The sequence below is a fragment of the Hyperolius riggenbachi genome, chromosome 6 (assembly GCF_040937935.1).
Source record: "Hyperolius riggenbachi isolate aHypRig1 chromosome 6, aHypRig1.pri, whole genome shotgun sequence".
Classification (NCBI taxonomy): Eukaryota; Metazoa; Chordata; class Amphibia; order Anura; family Hyperoliidae; genus Hyperolius; species Hyperolius riggenbachi.
In genome coordinates this window covers 384,554,011-384,578,193 of record NC_090651.1, presented here as the reverse complement: position 1 = coordinate 384,578,193, position 24,183 = coordinate 384,554,011, and the positions used below count along the sequence as shown (strand labels likewise).

At 47.0% G+C, this 24,183-nt stretch overlaps 2 protein-coding genes across 2 annotated transcripts in view; one reads left to right on the top strand and one right to left on the bottom strand.

The window, feature by feature from the left end:
- Positions 1–343: 343 nt before the first annotated feature.
- The window catches only part of LOC137521989 (uncharacterized), a 39,994-nt gene continuing 16,154 nt past the window's right edge, over positions 344–24,183 (bottom strand). Inside the window, exons 2-3 of the mRNA XM_068241977.1 lie at positions 6,226–6,872; positions 344–2,440 (exon numbers count right to left, since the gene is read on the bottom strand). Of these exons, the coding sequence (XP_068098078.1) occupies positions 1,393–2,440; positions 6,226–6,872 (1,695 nt within the window). The 3' untranslated portion in view covers positions 344–1,392. The remainder of the gene's footprint in view (positions 2,441–6,225; positions 6,873–24,183) is intronic.
- LOC137521988 (interferon-inducible GTPase 5-like) lies at positions 8,296–23,824 on the top strand. Its single transcript, XM_068241976.1, has 3 exons — positions 8,296–8,438; positions 16,073–16,728; positions 20,214–23,824. The coding sequence occupies exons 2-3, from the start codon at positions 16,076–16,078 to the stop codon at positions 21,328–21,330; spliced, it is 1,770 nt and encodes a 589-aa protein (XP_068098077.1). The 5' UTR covers positions 8,296–8,438; positions 16,073–16,075; the 3' UTR covers positions 21,331–23,824.

Sequence of the window (24,183 nt, the reverse complement as noted above, 5' to 3'; positions counted from 1 at the left end):
ATTTTTTTATTGATGCACTTGGTCTTATGTGCATCAATAAAAATGATTTCTACCTGGTGGTTGGTTCTTTGAAGGAGGAAAGATCAAACTACTCATGCTTTTCATTCTCAAATTAAACCGTAATCAGACCTGGGGCACAGAGTGGGAGCCGTTTCGTTTTCCCATAGGCTCAAAAGATGGCTGTAGGAGTGCAATTCACCCTTGTGAGTATAACTTATTATTCTATTTGAATTTCCACCAAACCTAAACGATACAGCACCATTGCGCTCCTGCTCTCTCATTACAGAGTCTTGGGGGTTGAATCCATAACCACCAAGAATCATCAGTCTTAATTATTTCTAAGAGTTGTTTAGTTTTTACCGTACAGTAATAGTTGATGACCAGGTCTTCTTACCCAAAAGAAAAGGTCCCTTAAAGTGGATCCGAGATAAACTTTTACTCATTGCATAATTGTGCCCCTTACATATAGTTTATAGGGCATTCCTCAAGCCAAATACCTTTTTTTTGGTTTTAATACCCTAATTCTCTATAAACTAAACAAGCCTCGCCCACAGCTCCTCCAGCGCCTAGGCATTCTGAGTCCCATGTAGCAAGTGCTCATGGGAGCTCAGTCTGGGGAGGAGGAGGTTGTTCCCAAAGGAGGAGGAGTCTGCGTTACCAGCCAGAGATTTCAGAGGCAAGGGGGCGGAGAGAGGAGTAGAGTTTTTTTTACAGGCTGAGGGATGGAGATGCAGAGCAGCTTGCCTGTGTGTAATGATGACAAGCAGAATATGGCTGCTCTCGTATCACAGGAATAAATAATCATAAACTGTTTAAGCTGTTTGCAGCTAGATGTGCTGTGTAAACGATCTAAATTTTAGATAAGATATATAGACAAGTTACTTGTTAGTGTTAGTTTTTCATCTCGGATCCACTTTAAGTGAAACAGATGAGGAAAAAAAGACTTTCCTCCTTTGCTTACAGATATCGCCGTTGTCTGCAGATATCATCCCCCTGCTAAAGAGGCAGATTCATGTCTACAAGTAGAACCCCCCACTAGAGTGCTGTCCTGTAGGAACCGCCTCCCTTCTCATGTAGGTTGAATCTTCTTGTTTACAGAAAGTCTATCCTAGACTATCCTCTTTACGGGAGGGGTCATTTTCTTTTGTAAAAAAGCTAAAACTGACCACACACAGATATAGAGACTTTTTCACTGTGTACTTCTAGGTTGAGAACACAATTTGCACCCAAAAAACTGATTGTAATGTATTGTAGATATTAACTATCACATAGTTTGTCGTCAAGGACAGTGCCATGCTTCCCACCTAGACAAAGATGCACCAAGCATACATGTGTAATGGTGTGCAACTACAGGGACCCAGCAGAGCGGAGGCCCAGGAGAGGTCTTCAGGATCACACGCAGGGCCAGTGGCAGAAAGCAGTCTGTTCCTTTGCCACCTTCTGGTTGGTGCACCCATGGAGCAGCACCCTCTCGGCATCCTCCGCCATCCCCCAGACGGCCTCCACCAGCAGCCGGTAGGTGCGGTCAGGAGACAATTTGGTGGGGGCCTCCTCTCCTCCTCCCCAGTGCGGGATGTAGCTCCAGACCAGCTCTGATAAAGAAAGAGGCTGAGATGCCAAATGCAGCAGTTGATCTGGACTTGGGTCTTGCGCCAGCGGGCACTGCACCTCGGTGCGTAAATCCTCAGAGCTACAGCCCGTCACTTGAGATATCAAAGACAACGAGTCGTCATCTAGGCCGTAGCGGACACGGAATGATGTAAGTGCAGATAGGAGGATGGACAGTGCTTCGGGGAGCTGTCCTTGAGATGACTTGGTACAAACATCCAGGCAGGTGTCATAAATGCCCATCATCAGCCTCCTTCGCTCCCGCCTCACCAGTTGGACGATTATAGATGGGATTGAATGCAAAAGCCTCTCTCTGACTAGCTGAGGAGCTCCCTTTTCCAAAGCCACCCTCAGACCTGGAAAATCAGTCCCATGGCTTTTTGTCTTCTTACCGCCTTCCACTTGAGCTTTGGCCTCCTGCTTATGTTTCCTCTCCCCTTCTCCACCAATCAGCATACAGTGCTTGCCAGCAGCAACCAAGGCTTCAACGAGGGTGGCGCGAGAACTGTTGTCCATCCCAGAGCCCACAATCAAGTAGACATCACAAGCTTCTGACTGCAGGTTCTGCAGGTACTGTTCTACAGACATGGGAGGAGTCCCCGGACCTGGAAGGGATCTTACGACAAGTCCTGCTAGTGAGGGTTCACACAGGGCAGAAAGGATGCCATCTTTATCATTGCCCGTCACGCCCACCACAGCAGCCACTGGAGGAGGGTTGTCTATGAAGATGCTGAGGAGGGAGCAGAATTCAGACAGTCCCTCTTGATCACATTGCACCTCGAAGACTGATGCCAGTTCCTGACTCTGAGGATCTCCACTGGGGCTAACTGGCCTGCAAATAAAGATAAGAGATCTGTATTAGGGACACAGCTAACACAGGAGCATAAAAGGATGAAAAAGTAAGGAGTCTGCATTGCTGGTTCACTTGTAAGGGATAAAGTGTATGGCTGATATTGTGGTGAAACCCCTCCCATAGTGTGATGTCATGACCATGGTCCTGACAGTTTGATGTCTGTGAACCTCGTTGCATTGTGGGAAATAACGGCTTTTTCCAACTGTCAAGTAAGTAGTATCTCCCTTTGTGCATAGAACTCTCAGTAACAAACATTTCGCAGAGATCACCTGACAGGACTAAAGATGTCTCCACCAGTGATAAATGTCAGAATGTAAATCAGGAAGAGGAAAGATTTTACAATAGGCAAACGCTGACTAAATAAGGGCCCTTTTCCACTGGCTGCGATCCGATTAAAAAAGCAGATCGCAGCAGTTTTGCGATCGCTAGAGCACCGTGATAACATGTAAATCGCGGAGCTCTTTTTCCACTACCACGCTTCGTTCGCGTTTCATTTTTTGCCGATTCGCCATCGCCGTCCAGCGCGATTCTTGTCGCAATCACACTACGTTCCCAGCTGTGAGCTGAACGACAATAGTGGAAAAACAGTTTGCGCGATCACAAGCGCAGGTGATTTGCGTTTGCGAGTGGAAAAGGGCCCTGAATGAATATTGTAAACAATAGACTTCATTATGTTATTTTCACTAAAGGTCCTCTTTGACCTCTAATACCCTCAGGGCCCTTTCACACTGAGGCGGTGCGGTATTTTTACCGCACCCACCGCCGTGACTTTCATACTGCGACGTTACGGCGCAATGCGTGACATGGAGCGCTTGTAAGGACAGCGGAGGGAGCCTGGAGCAAGCGGAGGCCACGGACAGGTAATGTATCATTTGCGCTGGGCACTGGAGGGGGGGGATGCACATTAAGCATTAGGGTGGACTTCGTCAGCGAGGCGTTCGGATGCGGCGTCACAAGGCCGATTCCTGATCGATTTCATGCTGAAATTGATGGGGAATCCGTCTGCGGTGTATGGGCAGCTGACAGACCTCTCATCATATTCGGCTAGAGAGAGATTTGTCTCTCGGTGGAATCTGCCCATCGGACAAATCCTCAACTGTATATATTCAGGTTACATACAGGAGTCCCAGTTACCCGGGACTCTACCATCTGACAGTAAACGGGGGGAGCCATGGGGGCGTGCCTCTCTCCCTCATTCTGCAGAGCAGCATGCAGTGGAAACTACTTACCAGAGCTCCGGATACCGTACCTCTTGTAGCTGCCAGCTGCTTTACTGCATCCTCTACAGCTCCTAATGTTCCACCTGATCCACATTGGATACAGTAGAGCTGCCGGCACCTGCAAGAGGTGAAGAGGAACAGTGCCCGGAGCTCTGCTAAGTGGTTTCCACTGCATGCTGCTCTGCATTTGCTTAGGGGAGGGGTGTTAAAGTTATGTTGGGACCCCTAGTTACTTGAACTCTCAAGCAACCGCAAATTACACCTATCAGGCAGTCCACGCCTGTGCTGGATAACCGAGAACCTACTCTAGGTAGTTGGGTTGAAAAAAAGATATCAGTTCATCAAGTTTGAGCAGAAAGTATAGTACAGCACCAGCCAGCATCCGGTGTAGCTACAGTTATCATTTAAAGCAGCAGGGACAGCCATACTATCCCAGGAAGAAAAACACACATATATAAGTAGATTAATATTTGTACATTGTACATGTATTGTACAGTCCACGTTTTGATTTCAGTGAATTTTATATAGTAAATAAGGAGAAAACTGTTCCAGGCATTTTCCATCTTTACTGCCTCTGACTGAAGCCAATCCTGTTGTCATTTCCTCCCTTACTCTTTTTTTTTCTCCTGATTGAAATGGTGTATGAATTGTTAGCCCTCCTCCCAACTGAGCTCTGTACTAAAACTGCGCTGTCTTATCTAGTTTGCACAGCATAGATCGTATTCGAGCAGCTTCTGCTCAGGGGTCAGGTGTATTTCCCTTCTCAGCATCTGTCACACTGAACTGCCCTCAGCCAATCAGGGAGGAGCAGGAAAGTGGAGGGGGAGATAACAAGCATCCCTTTCCGTAGCAATGTACCAGAATAAAGCTAGGCTGACTGAGATAAGATTAATTACAGCAGAAACATTTATGATTATATTGGAATGCTTGCAATGCAGGGTCGGGATGTAGACTACATAATAAACACAGATCAGTTGGTAAATGGAATTTGATTTTATGGCTGACAATACTGCTTTACAGTGTCAGGGTGCGTTTCCACTAGTGCGGTGGGGAAATCGCAGCGGATTCTCCGCGGACGAATTCGCATGCAGGAGCGAAATTGCATGCGGTTGTATGTAAATTTTACCGCAAATTCACATACGATTTCGCATGGATGACGCTGTGTGCGAATTTAACCATGGCAGTGCCTGTGTGCGTTTTCATTGATTTCATGCGAAATCGTATGCGAATTCGCATGAAAATTCGCATACAAAACCTCCATGCGAATTCCCTATTAAATACATTGTATGCGAATCGCATGCGGTATGTGTGGTGTCCGAATTCGGATGACTCTGCTGAGCAGATTTTTTCTGCACAAGAAAACGCTCCGTTTTCCTGACAAGTGGATACAGGCTCATTTACTTTTATTGGTTATGCGAATTTGCATGCGGGGAAAGCATGCGAATTCGCGTTAGTGGAAACGCACCCTAACTGTCGGGCATAAAATCAATTCTTTATTTTTATCTGGTAAACAAGTAATAAGGATGCTAACCAGGCAATCCAAAAGTTAAAATGCCCAGTTAACCTGACTCTTATTTGGTACACACAAATGTTGGTACGCACAAGAAAGTTGCAAGGCATGCTGGGTTGTCCTTTTTTGCTTCTCTACTTTCCCCTCAGACTTAACTAATGCAGCCTGATTGGCTGAAGCCTCTTTCCCTCCTGTTTTCCCCTCCCACACCTCATTCTGAGACAATGCACTTTCTACAGTGGAGGGTGGGCGATGCATACACAATCAGGCAGAGGAGAGTAAGGGAGGAAATGACATCAGGATTGGCTTCAAAATAGCCACACTTAAAGCGGAATATAACCCTGCATTTCAACTTTGCTCTAAAATATTATTTACAGCATATTATATGCAAAAAGCATTTTTTTTTTACTAGACCAGCATTGGAAGGGTTAAACACAGACGTTTCAAGTTCCGTGGAGAGATATGCAGAAGTTCAGATTGTTACATTCTATGTATCTATTGATAAACAGTTACACACTCTTTGGCAGTCTTCCAAGCTCCTTCTCAGTCAGAGAGATGAGTCACATTAAACACTTAGATACATTTCTGTAAACAAAATGTATCTCTTTTCAGCTTCGGATGCCTGCAGAAATCTAAAGGAACTTTAAAGCCCTGTGTAACCCTTCCAATGCTGGTCTAGTAAAAAAAAAAAATGCTGGTTGCATATAATATACTGTAAATAATGTTTTAGAGCAAAGTTGAAATGCAGGGTTATATTCCGCTTTAAAATGGGAAATGCTAAGAAGGATTTTCTCTTTTTTTTACTGTAGAAAAATAACTAAAATCAAAATGTGGGCAGTGCAATACACATTATGTAAGTAGAGCCATTTTTTATCTATCTATCTATCTATCTATCTATCTATATTTTTTTTTTTTTTTTTCTGAGATAGTATGGCTAACAGCTCCTCTTTAAGGCAGCTGCCAATTCCCATTCTTACCACACAGACACACATTTCCGAACTTTCATAGAAGGGCGTGTGGGGTCCATCTCTCACCTCTTCCACTGCAGCAGCTCTTTCTCCAGGTAGTCCACCATTTCTGGGAAGTCAAACTTCTTGGGTTCCAGAGCAGACACCACAAATACGTTGCCACCTAGGTTTCCGCCCAGCTGTTCTTCTGTTTTCCCCCTCAGGGTCAGCAGGGTCTGGCCTCTCCAGTAATTCTTCCCCTGCTGCCTCTTCTCCGTATGCAAGGTCAGGTCCACGTGGGTCTGCACAACACAATACGGCTTCCCCAACTGCTTCAGGACCCCCAGAAGCTGAAGATCGGCCTCAGAAATGGTCTCCCCCACCGTCAGCACCAGACACTGCACAGAGTCGGGCTTCACCCCCTCCAGAAACACGATGGGCGAGTCTCCGGGCTGGTACCCCGGGTAATCCAGGAGGGTCACGTTCGGCAGAGAAGGGTAAGTATGGCACGTGACCTCATGAGTCGTCTCATCTCCTCTGAAATACGAGTCCAGGAATTTAGGACTGAACTGCTCTGATTGGTGGCAGAGAGATCGGACCAGAGTGGTTTTTCCTGATCTCCTGGGTCCAATGATGGCGATGCTGAAATTGAGAGATTCTGGATGAGCCAGCAGTTCGGGATGTCCTGGCAACGCCTCTGTGGCTATCTCCACATCCGCCATGTCTGCTCCTTCCTGGAAGACAGATGTGGAAAGATTACCGACTGAATCAGAAATAATAAACACACAAGACAATTTCTGAGCCAGTCATAGGGAACCAGGTCTGCCTTTCCTCGTTGCCATCCTCTATAATAATCTCCCTGTGTCCCTGCATCACGCTGTCCCTGTGTAGCTGGTCTGTGCTTCTTTGCTACTGCGCATGAGCGCAGCACGGACCCAGCCTCATAGAGACAGGAGGACAGGGCCAGAGAGCCGGGCGGGCGTGTGAGCAGCGGCCGGGTGTGCGCTCGCACGTGTGCGGCGGGAGCGCCCGTGCAGTAACATGCGATGGTGGCAGTAAGAAACACAGACCTAGAGCCCGTTTTTAAAGGGGCTTTGGTCTGCTAGTACCCTATATAGCTCTACAAGCAGGCGCTACGTTTAGTAGACTGCGCCGTGTTTAGCAGTGGACTGTCACACCTCCCCTCCGTGTACAAGCACAGCCAGACCGCGCAGGTGCCAGAGTGTTCACGCCTTCACAGTAGCACAGAGCGGCCTGTGCGCAGCAGAAAAAGCCACACGTGAGTGGCTGCATGGTACTGCGCAGGCCGTACTTTACACCTGCTTGATGCGCTATATTCTGACCCTGATCTGGTGATGGGGAGACATAACACAGGGGGACAGAGACCCCCACCTGCTATATGCCACCCCTGATCTAGTGATGGGGAGACAGGGGGACAGAGACACCCCTCACCACTCGCTATATGCCACCCCTGATGTGGTGACTGATGGGGAGCGCAGACATAACACAGGAGGACATAGAATCCCACCAAAAATCTATTAACCCTTCGCACTCTCACATGCAAATGTTCCAATAAGATGGGGGGCTGTATACTCGCCTGCTGGGCACACCTGGGCAGAGGAGGCGAGGGGGGGGCTGCAGTGATAATGGGGGTCAGTATACTCGCCTGCTGGGCAAAGGAGGAGGCTGGATGCAGTACTATGGGGTGCTACATTATGGGGGGACAGGGTGGGGGGGGGCTGCAGGGATATAATGGGGGGTCTGTATACTCACCTTGCTGTGCAGAGGAGGAGGCTGGGCGCAGTACTATGGGGGGCTGCAGTGTTATGGGGGGGTCGGTATACTCACCTTGCTGTGCAGAGGAGGAGGCTGGGTGTAGCACTATGGGGTCTGCAGTACTATGGGGGGCTGCAGTGATATGGGGTGTCGGTATACTCACCTTGCTGTGCAGAGGAGGAGGCTGGGTGTAGCACTATGGGGTCTGCAGTGATATGGGGGGCTGTAGTGATACGGAGGGTGCAGCGATATGGGGGTATGCAGGGTGGGGCTCGGTATACTCACCTTGCTGGGCAGAGGAGGAGGCCGGGTCGCGCTGTCTAGCAGAGGCAGCCCAGGCCGGGGTATTATGGAGGAGGAGGAGAGAGGATGACACTGCAGAGAGCTGGGAGGAAAACATGAACACGTGAGAAGGAGGAGGAGGAGGCCGGAGCCCCAGAGTCTGCGCTGCCTGCAGAGGAGGAGATCCGGGCCCAACTCCCACCCGGGCCACCCAGCCGGACACCAGCTGCACCCAGACACCAGTGAGCAGGGGAGGGGGGCTCTGCTGTGTCTGTACCCCCAGTATATACAGCCTGATCTCCCTATATACCTCTGCCTGTACTATCCCTCATCATCCTGCCTGTACTACACCTATATGTCACCCCTCTGCTGTGACTGCTGTACCCCCTGTATATACAGCCTGATCTCCCCCCTGCTTCTCCCTACATACCTCTCTGCCTGCTGCACTCCCATCATCCTGCCTGTACTACCCCCTATATATAAAATATACAGCCTGATCACGCTATATACCTCTGTGCCTGCTACATCATCCTGCCTGTACTATCCCTCCCATCATCCTGCCTGTACTATCCCTCCCATCATCCTGCCTGTACTATCCCTCCCATCATTCTGCCTGTACTATCCCTCCCATCATCCTGCCTGTACTATCCCTCCCATCATCCTGCCTGTACTATCCTCCCATCATCCTGCCTGTACTATCTCTCCCATCATCCTGCCTGTACTATCCCTCCCATCATCCTTCCTGTACTATCCCTCCCATCATTCTGCCTGTACTATCCCTCCCATCATCCTGCCTGTACTATCCCTCCCATCATCCTGCCTGTACTATCCCTCCCATCATCCTGCCTGTACTATCCCTCCCATCATCCTGCCTGTACTATCCCTCCCATCATCCTGCCTGTACTATACCTCCCATCATCCTGCCTGTACTATCCCTCCCATCATTCTGCCTGTACTATCCCTCCCATCATCCTGCCTGTACTATCCTCCCATCATCCTGCCTGTACTATCTCTCCCATCATCCTGCCTGTACTATCCCTCCCATCATCCTTCCTGTACTATCCCTCCCATCATTCTGCCTGTACTATCCCTCCCATCATCCTGCCTGTACTATCCCTCCCATCATCCTGCCTGTACTATCCCTCCCATCATCCTGCCTGTACTATCCCTCCCATCATTCTGCCTGTACTATCCCTCCCATCATCCTGCCTGTACTATCCCTCCCATCATCCTGCCTGTACTATCCTCCCATCATCCTGCCTGTACTATCTCTCCCATCATCCTGCCTGTACTATCCCTCCCATCATCCTGTCTGTACTATCCCTCCCATCACCCTGCCTGTACTATCCCTCCCATCATCCTGCTTGTACTATCCCTCCCATCATCCTGCCCGTACTATCCCTCCCCTCATCCTGCCCGTACTATCCCTCCCATCATCCTGCCCGTACTATCCCTCCCATCATCCCGCCCGTACTATCCCTCCCATCATCCCGCCCGTACTATCCCTCCCATCATCCCGCCCGTACTATCCCTCCCATCATCCTGCCCGTACTATCCCTCCCATCATCCTGCCCGTACTATCCCTCCCATCATCCTGCATGTACTATCCCTCCCATCATCCGGCCTGTACTATCCCTCCCATCATCCTGTCTGTACTACCCCTCCCATCATCCTGCTTGTACTATCCCTCCCATCATCCTGCCCGTACTATCCCTCCCATAATCCTGCCCGTACTATCCCTCCCATCATCCTGCCTGTACTATCCCTCCCATCATCCTGCCCGTACTATCCCTCCCATCACCCTGCCTGTACTATCTCTCCCATCACCCTGCCTGTACTATCTCTCCCATCATCCTGCCTGTACTACCCCTCCCATCATCCTGCATGTACTATCCCTCCCATCATCCTGCCTGTACTATCCCTCCCATCATCCTGCCTGTACTATCCCTCCCATCATCCTGCCTGTACTATACATGTATATTCCCCATCATTCTTCTTGTATACCCTGCCTGCTGTATACACATATACTGCACCCAGTCTATAATACCCCTATATCACTCCTCCATATCCTGCACTCACTCCTCCCATATACCACACCCAGCCTATAATATCCCCATATCACTCCTCCATATCCTGCACTCACTCCTCCCATATACCACACCCAGCCAATAATATCCCCATATCACTCCTCCATATCCTGCACTCACTCCTCCCATATACCACACCCAGCCTATAATATCCCCATATCACTCCTCCATATCCTGCACTCACTCCTCCCATATGCCACACCCAGCCTATAATATCCCCATATCATATCTCCATATCCTGCACTCATTCCTCCCATATACTGCACCACACCCAGCCTATAATAACCCCATATCACTCCTCCATATCCTGCACTCACTCCTCCCATATACCACACCCAGCCTATAATATCCCCATATCACTCCTCCATATCCTGCACTCACTCCTCCCATATGCCACACCCAGCCTATAATATCCCCATATCACTCCTCCATATCCTGCACTCACTCCTCCCATATGCCACACCCAGCCTATAATATCCCCATATCACTCCTCCATATCCTGCACTCACTCCTCCCATATACTGCACCACACCCAGCCTATAATATCCCCATATCACTCCTCCATATCCTGCACTCACTCCTCCCATATACTGCACCACACCCAGCCTATAATATCCCCATATCACTCCTCCATATCCTGCACTCACTCCTCCTATATACTGCACCACACCCAGCCTATAATATCCCTGTATCACTCCTCCATATCCTGCACTCACTCCTCCCATATACCACACCCAGCCTATAATATCCCCATATCACTCCTCCATATCCTGCACTCACTCCTCCCATATACCACACCCAGCCTATAATAACCCCATATCACTCCTCCATATCCTGCACTCACTCCTCCCATATACTGCACCACACCCAGCCTATAATAACCCCATATCACTCCTCCATATCCTGCACTCACTCCTCCCATATACCACACCCAGCCTATAATAACCCCATATCACTCCTCCATATCCTGCACTCACTCCTCACATATACTGCACCACACCCAGCCTATAATATCCCCATATCACTCCTCCATATCCTGCACTCACTCCTCCCATATACCACACCCAGCCTATAATATCCCCATATCACTCCTCCATATCCTGCACTCACTCCTCCCATATACCACACCCAGCCTATAATATCCCCATATCACTCCTCCATATCCTGCACTCACTCCTCCCATATACCACACCCAGCCTATAATAACCCCATATCACTCCTCCATATCCTGCACTCACTCCTCCCATATACTGCACCACACCCAGCCTATAATAACCCCATATCACTCCTCCATATCCTGCACTCACTCCTCCCATATACCACACCCAGCCTATAATAACCCCATATCACTCCTCCATATCCTGCACTCACTCCTCCCATATACTGCACCACACCCAGCCTATAATATCCCCATATCACTCCTCCATATCCTGCACTCACTCCTCCCATATACCACACCCAGCCTATAATAACCCCATATCACTCCTCCATATCCTGCACTCACTCCTCACATATACTGCACCACACCCAGCCTATAATATCCCCATATCACTCCTCCATATCCTGCACTCACTCCTCCCATATACCACACCCAGCCTATAATATCCCCATATCACTCCTCCATATCCTGCACTCACTCCTCCCATATACCACACCCAACCTATAATATCCCCATATCACTCCTCCATATCCTGCACTCACTCCTCCCATATACCACACCCAGCCTATAATAACCCCATATCACTCCTCCATATCCTGCACTCACTCCTCCCATATACTGCACCACACCCAGCCTATAATAACCCCATATCACTCCTCCATATCCTGCACTCACTCCTCCCATATACCACACCCAGCCTATAATAACCCCATATCACTCCTCCATATCCTGCACTCACTCCTCCCATATACTGCACCACACCCAGCCTATAATATCCCCATATCACTCCTCCATATCCTGCACTCACTCCTCCCATATACCACACCCAGCCTATAATAACCCCATATCACTCCTCCATATCCTGCACTCACTCCTCCCATATACTGCACCACACCCAGCCTATAATAACCCCATATCACTCCTCCATATCCTGCACTCACTCCTCCCATACACCACACCCAGCCTATAATATCCCCATATCACTCCTCCATATCCTGCACTCACTCCTCCCATATACCACACCCAGCCTATAATATCCCCATATCACTCCTCCATATCCTGCACTCATTCCTCCCATATACCACACCCAGCCTATAATATCCCCATATCACTCCTCCATATCCTGCACTCACTCCTTCCATATACTGCACCCAGCCTATAATATCCCCATATCACTCCTCCATATCCTGCACTCACTCCTCCCATATACCACACCCAGTCTATAATATCCCCATATCACTCCTCCATATCCTGCACTCACTCCTCCCATATACTGCACCACACCCAGCCTATAATAACCCCATATCACTCCTTCCATATCCTGCACTCACTCCTCCCATATACCACACCCAGCCTATAATAACCCCATATCACTCCTCCATATCCTGCACTCACTCCTCCCATATGCCACACCCAGCCTATAATATCCCTATATCACTCCTTTTATATCTTTCACCCTTCTCACATAGTCAGTACCTCCCAGCACCTGTAATATCCCCATATCTCCCTCCTTCCTATCCTGCTCTCCTCTCCCGTATACCTCCCTGCCTCCAGTCCTATAAGATCTCCTTGCAGTACTCTGCCCTCGTCTTCCCTGTCCTGCAATGTTCTCCCATAAACCTTGTACAATACTCTTATTTACCTACTACCCTTAAGCTGTAATAAGCTGGTATGGGCTCTAATTATCTCATACGCTCTCTGCATTTCATACATTGCTGCGCCAGGCACGTGATCACTGTCATCATTGTGCATATTAAATTTGATTATAGTCATCTCCATTATTTGCAAGAGGAAATTACCGTTTAAATTCTGCAAATTAAATTACACAGTCGTGCTTTGGCAAAAAACCAGAGACCCCCTCTGCCCATCTCTCCCGTACCTCATCGAGAAATCGTATAGCTGAGCTTTGTTTGATTTCTGTGCACCTTATGAAACATAATCGCATTTATTTAGTTGTATTTACTCCCTGCCTCTTGCTCAATAGCGTTCTTATTTGCTTGTAAACTGCTTGTTTTATTTCATGCAGCATTTTACAAAATCATGTTATTTTCTCCTCTCTTGTTTTTCCATTCTGCCTCCAACAGAGAAATTAGTCTTTGTATTAGGCCCGGGTGGTAAAATGGATTCATGGCATCTGAGGAAAATATTGTACCTGAAGTGAGACGGATATGGAGGCTGTCATAGTAATATCCTTTTAAGCAATACCAGTTGCCTGGCTATCCTGCTGATCCTCTGCCTCTAATGCTTTTAGCCATAGCCCCTGAACAAGCATGCAGCAGATCAGGTGTTTCTGACATTTATTGTCAGATCTGACAAGATTATCTGCATGCTTGTTTCAATTCATGTGTGATTCAGACACTACTGCAGACAAATAGATCAGCAGAACAGCCAGGCAACTTGTATTGTTTAGGCTACGTTTCCACTGTAGTGTGACATATTTCGCCTGCAAAAAAATCGTATAAGATTTTTCTGATTGGTGAAAATCTGCATGTACATTTTTACATGTTTTTATGCAAATTTTCATACGCGAAAATTTGCATTAGTTAAATATAACATAATCTGCCTAGTAACAGCTTAGTCATGACTGCTGACAACTTCCTGTAACCATGGATCTAATGGGAATTTTTGTGCAAATAGCGCGAAAATTCCTCTTGCCTATACAAAGCATTGTACGCGAATCGTACACAATGTCCAAAAAAATGATACAGGACCTCAGATTTTTCCACACATACGAACGCTAACGAAAATTCGCATTGAATGGAAACAGCCCCATTCACTAACATTAGCTGCAAAATGAATGCAAATTTTCTGAGAGAAAATCTGACACGAAACTAAGCCTAAATGGAAATAAATATGGTAGCCTCCATGTACTTCTCACTTCAGTTGTCCTTTAGGCTGCTTCCACACAGGGACGTTACAGGCACACATTAGTGCAGCCTGTAACGCTCCCCCAACGCACAGCAATGTAACACAAGTGGGCTGTTCACACTGCCCACGTTGCATTACATGTAACGCTGCACGTTCTGCCGAAAGTGCAGCATGCTACGGCGTTACAGCGGCTTAAGCCGCGTTAGACTGTTTGCACATGCTCAGTCATGTTGGGGAGGAGCGGAGAGCGGCCAGGCACATGGCTAATTAATATTCACTGCACGTTGTGACATGCAGTGTTTACTTCCTGGAGCGGCCGCTCTGTGCGGTGATTGGCCGGCGGGACTAGGTGATGCCGCATGCGTCCAAGAGTACGCATCACGGACGCCAGAGTGAGCTGCACAACGCGGCTCACTCCGACGTCCACACCAGAGAGCACCAGGCGTTGCGCTAGGTGCACGTTATGCGACCTTAACGTAGCACCTAACGCAACGTCTTGGTGTGCAAGTAGCCTTAAAGAGACACTGAAGCGAAAAAAAAATGATGATATTATGATTTGTATGTGTAGTACAGCTAAGAAATAAAACATTAAGATCAGATACATCAGTCTAATTGTTTCCAGTACAGGAAGAGTTGAGAAACTCCAGTTGTTATCTCTATGCAAACAAGCCATTAAGCTCTCCGACTAAGTTAGTCGTGGAGAGGGCTGTTTTCTGACTTTTATTATCTCAACTGTAAGTGAACTGTTTACTTTTTCTCTGCTAGAGGAGAGGTCATTAGTTCACAGACTGCTCTGAAAGAATCATTTTGAATGCTGAGTGTTGTGTAATCTGCACATATTATAGAATAATGCAATGTTAGAAAAAACACTATACCTGAAAATAAAAGTATGAGAATATTTTCTTTGCTGCTAATCTTCTAGTAATTATTCATAGTACACAACCAATTCATTATATCATATATTTTTTTCACTTCAGTGTCTCTTTAAGGAGAAAACTTATTTCACATTGTTTTAAACAAAGAAATACCTGTTCACTATATTGATTGTTCAAAAAAAAAGTTTTAAAACAATTGTATGGTGTTTGGCCTCCTTTTAAGCTTTTCACTAACTTCAATTTTTAGTGAGCAATTGTATTTTTGAATAGACTAGGCCTGAAAGATGACTTTATTTCTGGTTTCCTTAAAGAACCAGTCGGTTGGCATGACTGATTTTTTTTCATAGATACAATTGCAGCTGCTTTCAATATCGGAACAAGTCTTGTCTTCCTTTACAATCATTAAACGTGGCCATACACGATACAATAAAATGTCCTATTTTACGCCAATCGATACATATGATCGGATCTCCCGAAAAAAATCAAAAGCTTTTTTTTTTTCATTTGACTGAAAAATCAGATCGGATTTCCCATTTTTATCGATCCGGAATGCTGGAAATTTTTCTTCAATTTTTCTAAAGATTTTATGGTGTGTGTTAGATTGCCAATTTATTAATATACACACCCTAGCAAAAAATGTATTGCAATTCTTGAATTGAACAGATATTTAAAAAAAATTGTATGGTGTGTGGCCACCTTTACAGTCAGGGTTACAGTTTTTGAAATGAGCACTGTACTGACATGCTGCTAGGCTGTAGGCGACTTGCTTGCTCTACGTAGAGGACCAGCACTGGTTGCCGGTAATGTTTTAGAAGTGGCAAAGTTATTATTGGGTTTTTTTGTGTGTTTTTCTTTAAAGTTTTCTTTTGTGAACTTCTATCTTTCAGATTATGGAAACTTTCAGTGAGCTGAGCCTTGAGGAACATGAAGTGGAGATAGTCCTGACCAATAAGGAGGAGCGCGATGGTCCTGAAGAGTCCCCTCTGGAGGATTGCTGGGACTTCTCTGTGGCTGTGGCGGGAGGTCCAGGGGTTGGTAAGACTGTTCTCATACAGGCTCTTCTGGGTTTCACAGAGAATGGCCAACATTCAAGAGCTGCCTTCCTCCACCCCACCCGGCCTGATGGGCCATTACTGTATTTACACCCTTCCCACCCAGGTCTGACCCTCTGGGAGCTCCCCCTAGAAGATGGCTCTCCTGAGAAGTGGATCTCTGAGGCTGACCTCCTCCTCCTGGTCACTGACGGGCAGTTCTCCCAGGCCCATGTTGACCTTGCTAGCAGTGCTCATTCCCAAGGGAAAAGACTCTGCCTCGTCCGCACCAAGGTGGACTGTGACCTGCACACCCTGAAGAGAAGGATGAAGGAGGAGTACAGCAGAGTGGAAGTGTTGTCAGCATCGCGCATGGTCACCATTCACCCATTCAACAAAATGACCGAAGAAGAGGCCCCTCCACTGTTCTTGGTGTCGAGCTTCGAGCCACAAAAATTAGACATGCCGAAGTTGAAGGCGGAGGTGGAGAGGACGTCGAGAGAATGTGGCAGGTATGAGCTTCGTGGAGACTTGAGGACCAGGGCTGAGGAGTCTGTAGATAAATCCTTCAACTACGACTTCTCTGTAGGGATGGTCAGTGAGATATGAATTAGTTCAAACCTTTATGCAAATGTATACAGCTTGAAAATAGACCACTCAAATCCTGCAGTGATTGTTTTATTGGTCTATTTCCAAGCTGCATAAACAATTGCATAATTTTGCATGAATTCAAACTAATTTGCATCTCATTGACAATTCCTACTTTAAACAATTTAGATCGCCTGGCTGTCCTGCTGATTCACTGCCTCTAATACTTTTAGCCATAGACTCCCACAGCCAGGCAACTAGTATTGTTTAAGAGGAAATAAATATGAAAGCCTCCATATACCCAATGGGGGCACGATGGCTGACTGGTGATCAAAACCAATGCTTGTATGGTGAGCTTTAGATATTTTTTGCCTTACTAAGGTGATAAAATGAAGGCTGGCTAGTTAGTGCAGTGATGGGAAGCAAATGTAAACATCACAAGTAGAACTCAGAGGCTTTTGAGCAGAGCAGAATGTCCAAATGATGGTGCTATTATGGAAGAAAAGTTACCTACAGATGCACTTAGCTAGTTGGCTGGCATGCTTTAATTCTTACTTGCTAGCAAGCTGCTCCTGTGTGGACAGATGGCAGACAAATCATTCCAGCCCATAGTCTTTGTCTGACAAAGAAAAACCGTAAGCTTTCAGCTAGTTAATGTTCTTCAGACTCTATTCCTGTTGACTGACAATGTTAGAACATACAATCGGAAATCAGTAGAGAGATTTTTTTTTCACATATAAGTGTCATCTAGATACACTAATTACAAGGGATCTTGCAAGGTTCGTGGGGTATTTATGGCTAATAGATAAGACCCTTGGTCTACTTAACCCCCCTGGCGGTATAAAAAATTCCGCCAGGAGGCAGCGCAGCAGTTTTTTTTTGTTTTGTTTTTCCTTATATCCCCCCGCCCGCTTTGATCGCCTTCGGCGATCTCCGATCAGGAAATCCCGTTCAAAGAACGGGATTTCCTGGAGGGCTTCCCGTCGCCATGGCGACGGGGCAGGATGACGTCACCGACGTCGGGACGTGATTGGGAGTCCCGATCCACCCCTCAGCGCTGCCTGGCACTGATTGGCCAGGCAGCGCACGGGGTCTGGGGGGGGGGGGGGACGCGCGGCGCGACGGATAGCGACGATCGAGCGCGGGGCGGCGGCGATCGGTGTGCTGACGCAGCTAGCAAAGTGCTAGCTGCGTGCAGCAAAAAAAAAAAATTAAACAAATCGGCCCAGCAGGGCCGGAGAAAACCTCCTGCGCGGCTTACCCCGAACTACGTTTGGGGTTACCGCCAAGGAGGTTAAAGAGAAACTCCAACCTAGAATTGAACTTTATCCCAATCAGTAGCTGATACCCCCTTTTACATGAGAAATATATTGCTTTTCACAAACAGACCATCAGGGGGTGCTGTATGACTGATTTTGTGCTGAAACCCCTCCCACAAGAAGCTCTGAGTACCGTGGTACTTTTGGCAGTTTGTTACAATGTGACAATGTTCACATACAGAAATTAGCTGTTTACAGCTGTCTCCAACAGCCTAAACAGCTAGCAGCTGATGAAGGATCGTTGGATCCGTAACATGTAGTGTTTGTCCTCCTAATACAGCAAAAGTTTGCAGCCAGTAGTGTGCCGTCTCTTTTCCTTTGTGTGTACAGCAGCAGCTACATAACCTGCCCACCGTAAAAATGTCACCATGTAATAAATGTCAGAATGTAAATCGGGGAGAGGAAAGATTTTACACTAGGCAAACACTGACTAAATCATTTATACATAATTATGGTAAGCACTTTTTTTACTACATTATTTTCACTGGAGTTCCTCTTTAACACCTACATAGACTCAAGCTTACATGGAGAGTTTTTTACAGATTCTATCCTGTACAGTTTACTCTGCTGGAGCCTGGAGATAATTAACTATATGTTACTGGGGGGGAGGGGGCACTCAGAGGGGGCACAGTGATTCCCAGGGTGGCCATTTCCCCAGTGTAGCACTGCCACTGTCTACAGTCCTGTTGCCCTCTGCTGTGCCTGTCTGAAACTGAAGAGGAGTCCTTCATTAGCTATAATGTTTCTGCATCTCTTCAAGAAAGCAGATTAGAGTTTTACGACCATGCTCAGGAGCTGTATATGTCATTGTCACCGTCAGCTCAAGGAGAGGGGAATCCTTTCTTGCATCAAAAGAAGGATTCTCCCCCACGGCAGGCAGTAAAGCGTCCTAGAAGTCGATTGGTAACAGCATCTCATGCAGAATGTCATGTTAATATACACCGCAGGAGTGATTTGTTTTTAACTCCTAACTCTTACTCTTTTTACTTTCTTTCTCTTATGTATCAGCCATTTTTAGTTTTATACATTTACATTTTTTTATACATTTTGCGATCGTGGTCCTTTAACTTAAGACAGGGTGTCTATCAGGTGATCACCTATCAAGTGATCTACTCAAGTATCCAATTCTCAAAGCAATGGGTCGCAGTGCTGCAGCTAATGTGTAACGAGAACAATGATACGACTTCATGCCATTGTTCCAAATACCACGTGCCTATGACTCAAACTATCAATAATCTGTAACTGTATAATAAACTAAAAACATGGCTTGCTCTAGTTAGCCTAAAAAGAGACAAAATGGCATCGCAGCAGCAAAATGGCTACAGATTTAGACAGGACCTCTTCAGAAAACAAAATGGCGTCTGAGTGGTTCTTCCTTACAGCACAACCACCTGTATTGTGGAGCCAAGTGAGAGTGGGCCTGGGCCCTTATGCATGAGACTGCAAAAACCTAAAAATATAAGACAAATCAGGTGTGAAAGGGAACCTGAGATGTGCAGGAGAGAAAATAATTATACATACCTGGGCTTTCTTACAGCGCCCTCCAGGCTTAACGATCTCTTGCCGTCCTCCAAGGCCACTTGCATCCTCTGCAATCCACCCCGGAAAGTCCCCTGGCCTAGGAGGGAATTGCGCAACCAGGCTGTGTGGCCCTGTCGTGCAGTAGTACTGCGCAGGCGCAGAACACTCCCGCCCACAGGAACGTGGCCACACTGTGCAAGCTGGAGGACTTTCGGGGGCAAATTCTGGAAGATCCAGGTGGCGGAGGAGGAGGGTGAGGGAGCGATCAGCCATGAAGGGGCTGGAGAAAGCCCCAGATGTGCATAATTTTTTTTCTCCACCGCATCTTAGGTACCCTTTAAAGGTACGAAGGAAGTTTGGTGCATGAGGTCCTTTATGAATTATTCTAAGGACCATAGCTTAGTCACATGTTCTCCTAGGAGGACTTTTACCGAGCCATGTTCTCTAGTAGGTTGCCTTACCCACCAGTATGTGTTTGCGAATCTTCAAAACGTCAGACTTATTTTATTGCTCCTCCTTTATTTTATTTATCATGTTTTTTTTCTTTTTTCCCTTTTGTTTTGTTACAGACCTCTCTGTCTCGTCCAGCAAGGATATGAAGTGATCGGATATGAAGAAATAGCAGAATTGCAATCTGCCCTAGAGAGAGGTGGAATCTCTGAGATGGTCCGGTTCATCCAGAGCAGCCTGGATTCTCTCCTAGACACTAGATTTGAGCTCGCCCTGATGGGTGGTGACCCCAGCTTCCGTCACTCTATTCTAAATGCCCTTCGAGGACTAAGTGATGGAGAAGACGGAGCAGCCCATAGCGGAAATCCAGAAAACCCAATCGAATATCCCTGTCTAAAATACCCCAAGGCCAGCTTGTGGGATCTTCCGATGACGGAGAGTTTAGAGTCAGACCCGAAGGAGTGTCTAGAAAGTGTGCACATGAGCCACTATGACTTCCTGCTTCTGTTCCTTACACCGTGGCAAGAGGCCTCAGCTAGCTACAAACCTCTAGTTCTTGAACTAAAGAAGGAAGGAAAGAAAAATGCCTTTGTCCAGGAGTCTGATGAAGGTGATGAACAAGAAGGAGCAGGAGACAGCGATATTTTTGTCCTTTCTCCTTGTAAAATTCCTGGTTCTGAATTCCATAGGTTCCTGACTTTCCTGGAGAAAAACCTCTCAAGCCAGAAGCTACGGGCCTTCATCCTTTCACTCCCGAACCTCTCTGAAGAAGTCATTCAGAAGAAGAAAGAAGCTTTGTCTCAGGAAGTATGGAAGGTGGCCTTACTGTCCAGTCTGGTGGCCAGTGTACCGGTCCCTGGTGTGGGCATTGCATGTGACATGTCCTTACTGACTGCACGTTTAGATACTTATCGCCAAGAGCTAGGATTGGATGCTGACTCCTTAGCCAACCTGTCCCACAAGTCGGGGGTTCCGGTTCCCAAACTTATGTTAGAGATCCAGAGCCCTGTAGGGAAAGGGGTAACACGGGAGCTTGTAGGGAAAATGTTGGGCTCTGCCACTGGTATAGGTCTGGAGGTTGCAGGTGTATTCTTGCACAAGTTCCCTCTGTTGGGCCCTTTAGCTGCTGGGGGAATTGCTTTCCATGCCAGTTACTTAGTACTTACCCGTTGCTTGCAGGCCATGTCAGAGGATGCCCAGCGGGTGCTTGCCAGGGCACAGTCACCGTCATGTTAGTGAGCAGCTCCACCATAAAATGGATTTCTCTGTTTGATGTTGAGTTGGATAGGATATGATCCCCCTCCTGCTCTTCTCATTATTCGGGACCTTGGAAGGGAATCTAATCCTACCCTGGAATGGCCACAAAAGCTAGCTGTAACTTTTTCATCCAAGCTACTTGAATCATCTGCCTGACCTCTCTAGAGAACACCTAATACAGACCCTCTGCCTCCTGGGCTCTGAAGACCCCCGTGGTATGACAAAGAGAATGTAGCGCAATAACAACAGTAGCTTGGCAGAAAGCCCTTAGAGTATTGTGGAAGTTGCATGAAGGAGTCAAAAACTGGCCCCTCCGTCCAAAATGGTGTTATCCGTTTTAGGTGGTGTTGCTCTTAAATTACTGTAAATAGCGCTGCTCATGCATCCAGTAATTATTGCTGCTAAATAAAAACAATCTAGACTTCTAATTTCTGAGGGCTAAAAAGCTGTGGCTGAAGTGCTATCCTGCCGGGGTGGCCAAAGGATCACCTTTGTTAAAGGAGGATTCTGTTTATTAAAAGTACGCTGTAGTTCCGTCCGCAGACAGTGATGTTAGACTTCTTATGGGAATCTACGAGAGCCATGTTCTAGATCAGGCATGGGCAGACTTCCTCCAGCTGTTACCCACAATGCATTGCAGGAGTCTGACAGCCACAGTCATGACTTATAAAGGCAAATGCATTGTGGGACTTGTAGTTCTGTAACAACTGGAGGGCCAAGTTTGCCCATGCCTGGTCTAGATCCACCATGCACCAAGCCATCCAGAGAACAGCAAGGAAAGCCACCTTAAATGCTAGGAAATGTATTAGTGTGGGTGGAGTCGAGTTCACACACAGGTTTCATATTTGTCTGTCTGGTGGAGGCCACTTGATGGTGTCCAGAGCATTACTAGTATAAATGCCACACTTCCTGTTTTTGGTGTCCTCTATATCCAATCAGTCAGTGGGCTACAGGCTTCCATAGGAGTCAATGTAATCAATCATCTGAAAGGACCAGCAGTAATCTGCAGAGGAGGAATGTGGTGGGACATGTGTAATAGCCTCGAGGTCCTCTCTTTAGGCTATTAAATCCAATGTCCGTTCCTGGACAGGTATGTAAGGTGCAACCGCCCACACTCTCCTCCACCCGATGCTGGCTAATGGCTCTGGTTGGACTGCTCCTTTACACTGCATTTCCAACCACAACTTTGCATGGACTTAAAATTTGGAACCTCTTTTGGGTTTCACGCCTGTCTTTGTCCCTATAGGATAAAATTCACAAACTTCCTATCGTCGAGCCAGTAAATGAGTGGAAAGCCCCACCTTTGACAGCTGTCACTAAAAACATGTATCCATTAAGTAACTGTCCCCACATCCCGCTTCTATGGTAACCATAACCTTTTGTTCACTTTTCTGTCTGTTATAAATCTGTCAGAGGTTCTAACTCTCCTTGTTTACTTCTGATATTAATAATACTTATTGCTATCCCTGCTGTTTTGTGTTTATAAAGGTGCTTGAAGGGTCCTCCCAAAGATTGCAGCTTTATAGCACAGTAGAGAAGGGATACTTCAAGACACCGCACGGGTGACAGATACTAGATACCAGGGTGAACATTTATTGCCGTCATTGGAAAAAGTCAAAATTTGTTGCTGATTTTATTGAGGAGTTGTCCACTAGGGATAGTGTGTGAGATTTCTGAGTTGATGCAGGATTATGCAAATTCTCTATGCAAATGTATGTCGCTTGAAAATGGACCAATGGAATGCCACCTTGGCGGGATTCGATTGACCCACTTATCTTAGATGCACACATTTTCATACAGAATCTGCATGATCCTGCATCTACTCCACATTATTTGCATCTCATTAACCATCCCTTTTGCTTACCCTTAGTAAGTAAAGAGATGCTGGGCTGAGTGGGTGGGGCTAGCAGCGATTGGTCAGTTGGTAGATCACATGGCATGTTAAGAACTTAAGTTATTTTTATTGTAAAATGGGGGTCTACTCCATCTGCATAACTCTAAATCTTCTTGTTATGCATCCAATACCGCAGTGTTTCCCAACCCGGTCTTCAAGGCCCACCTCTGGGTGCATCACCTCTGCTGAGACACTAATTACCTCACCTGTGATGGTTTGTGGTTTCCTGCAAAACATGGACTGTTGGTGGGCCTTGAGGACAGGGTTGGGGAACTCTGCAATACTGTCTTCTTTTGTTTATTTTTTTAATTCTTAAGGGGCCCATACACCTAACGATTTTCCCGCCGATATATGGCCGATTCGATCACAGTGATCGAATCGGCTGTGAAATCGCCGCGCACACCGCTGACAGAACGATCGATTTCCGTCCAAAGTCGATTGTTCCCGTCGATCCGTCCGTGCGGAAGATTTCTCTCGATCGCCGGCGTGTCGGGAGTGTGTCGATAGCGGTGTTCGAATGCCAGACGACCGACGCAATACAGTGGGTATACATTACAGTTCAGGCCGGAGTGAGTCCCCTGGTCCCCGCTGTCTTCTTTCCGCGCTGGGTTCCGGACCGGCTGCAGCGGAGAAGAAGACAGCGGGGACCAGGGGACTCGCGCCGGCCGGAACAGGTAATGTATGCAGGTGTGTGTGTGGGGGGGGGGGGGGGGGGGCGACAGCTCAGCAGATGGTGAATCGGTTTCAGGCTGAAATCGATTCACAATCTGTTTGCAGTAAAGGTAGCCATACGATCCCTCTCTGATCAGATTCGATCAGAGAGGGATCTATCTGTTGGTCGAATCTGATGGCAAATCGACCAGTGTATGGCCACCTTAACAGGTTTGCCATCCAAGCGAATGCGTTTGTATTGGCTTATGGAATAAAGAGCATTCATC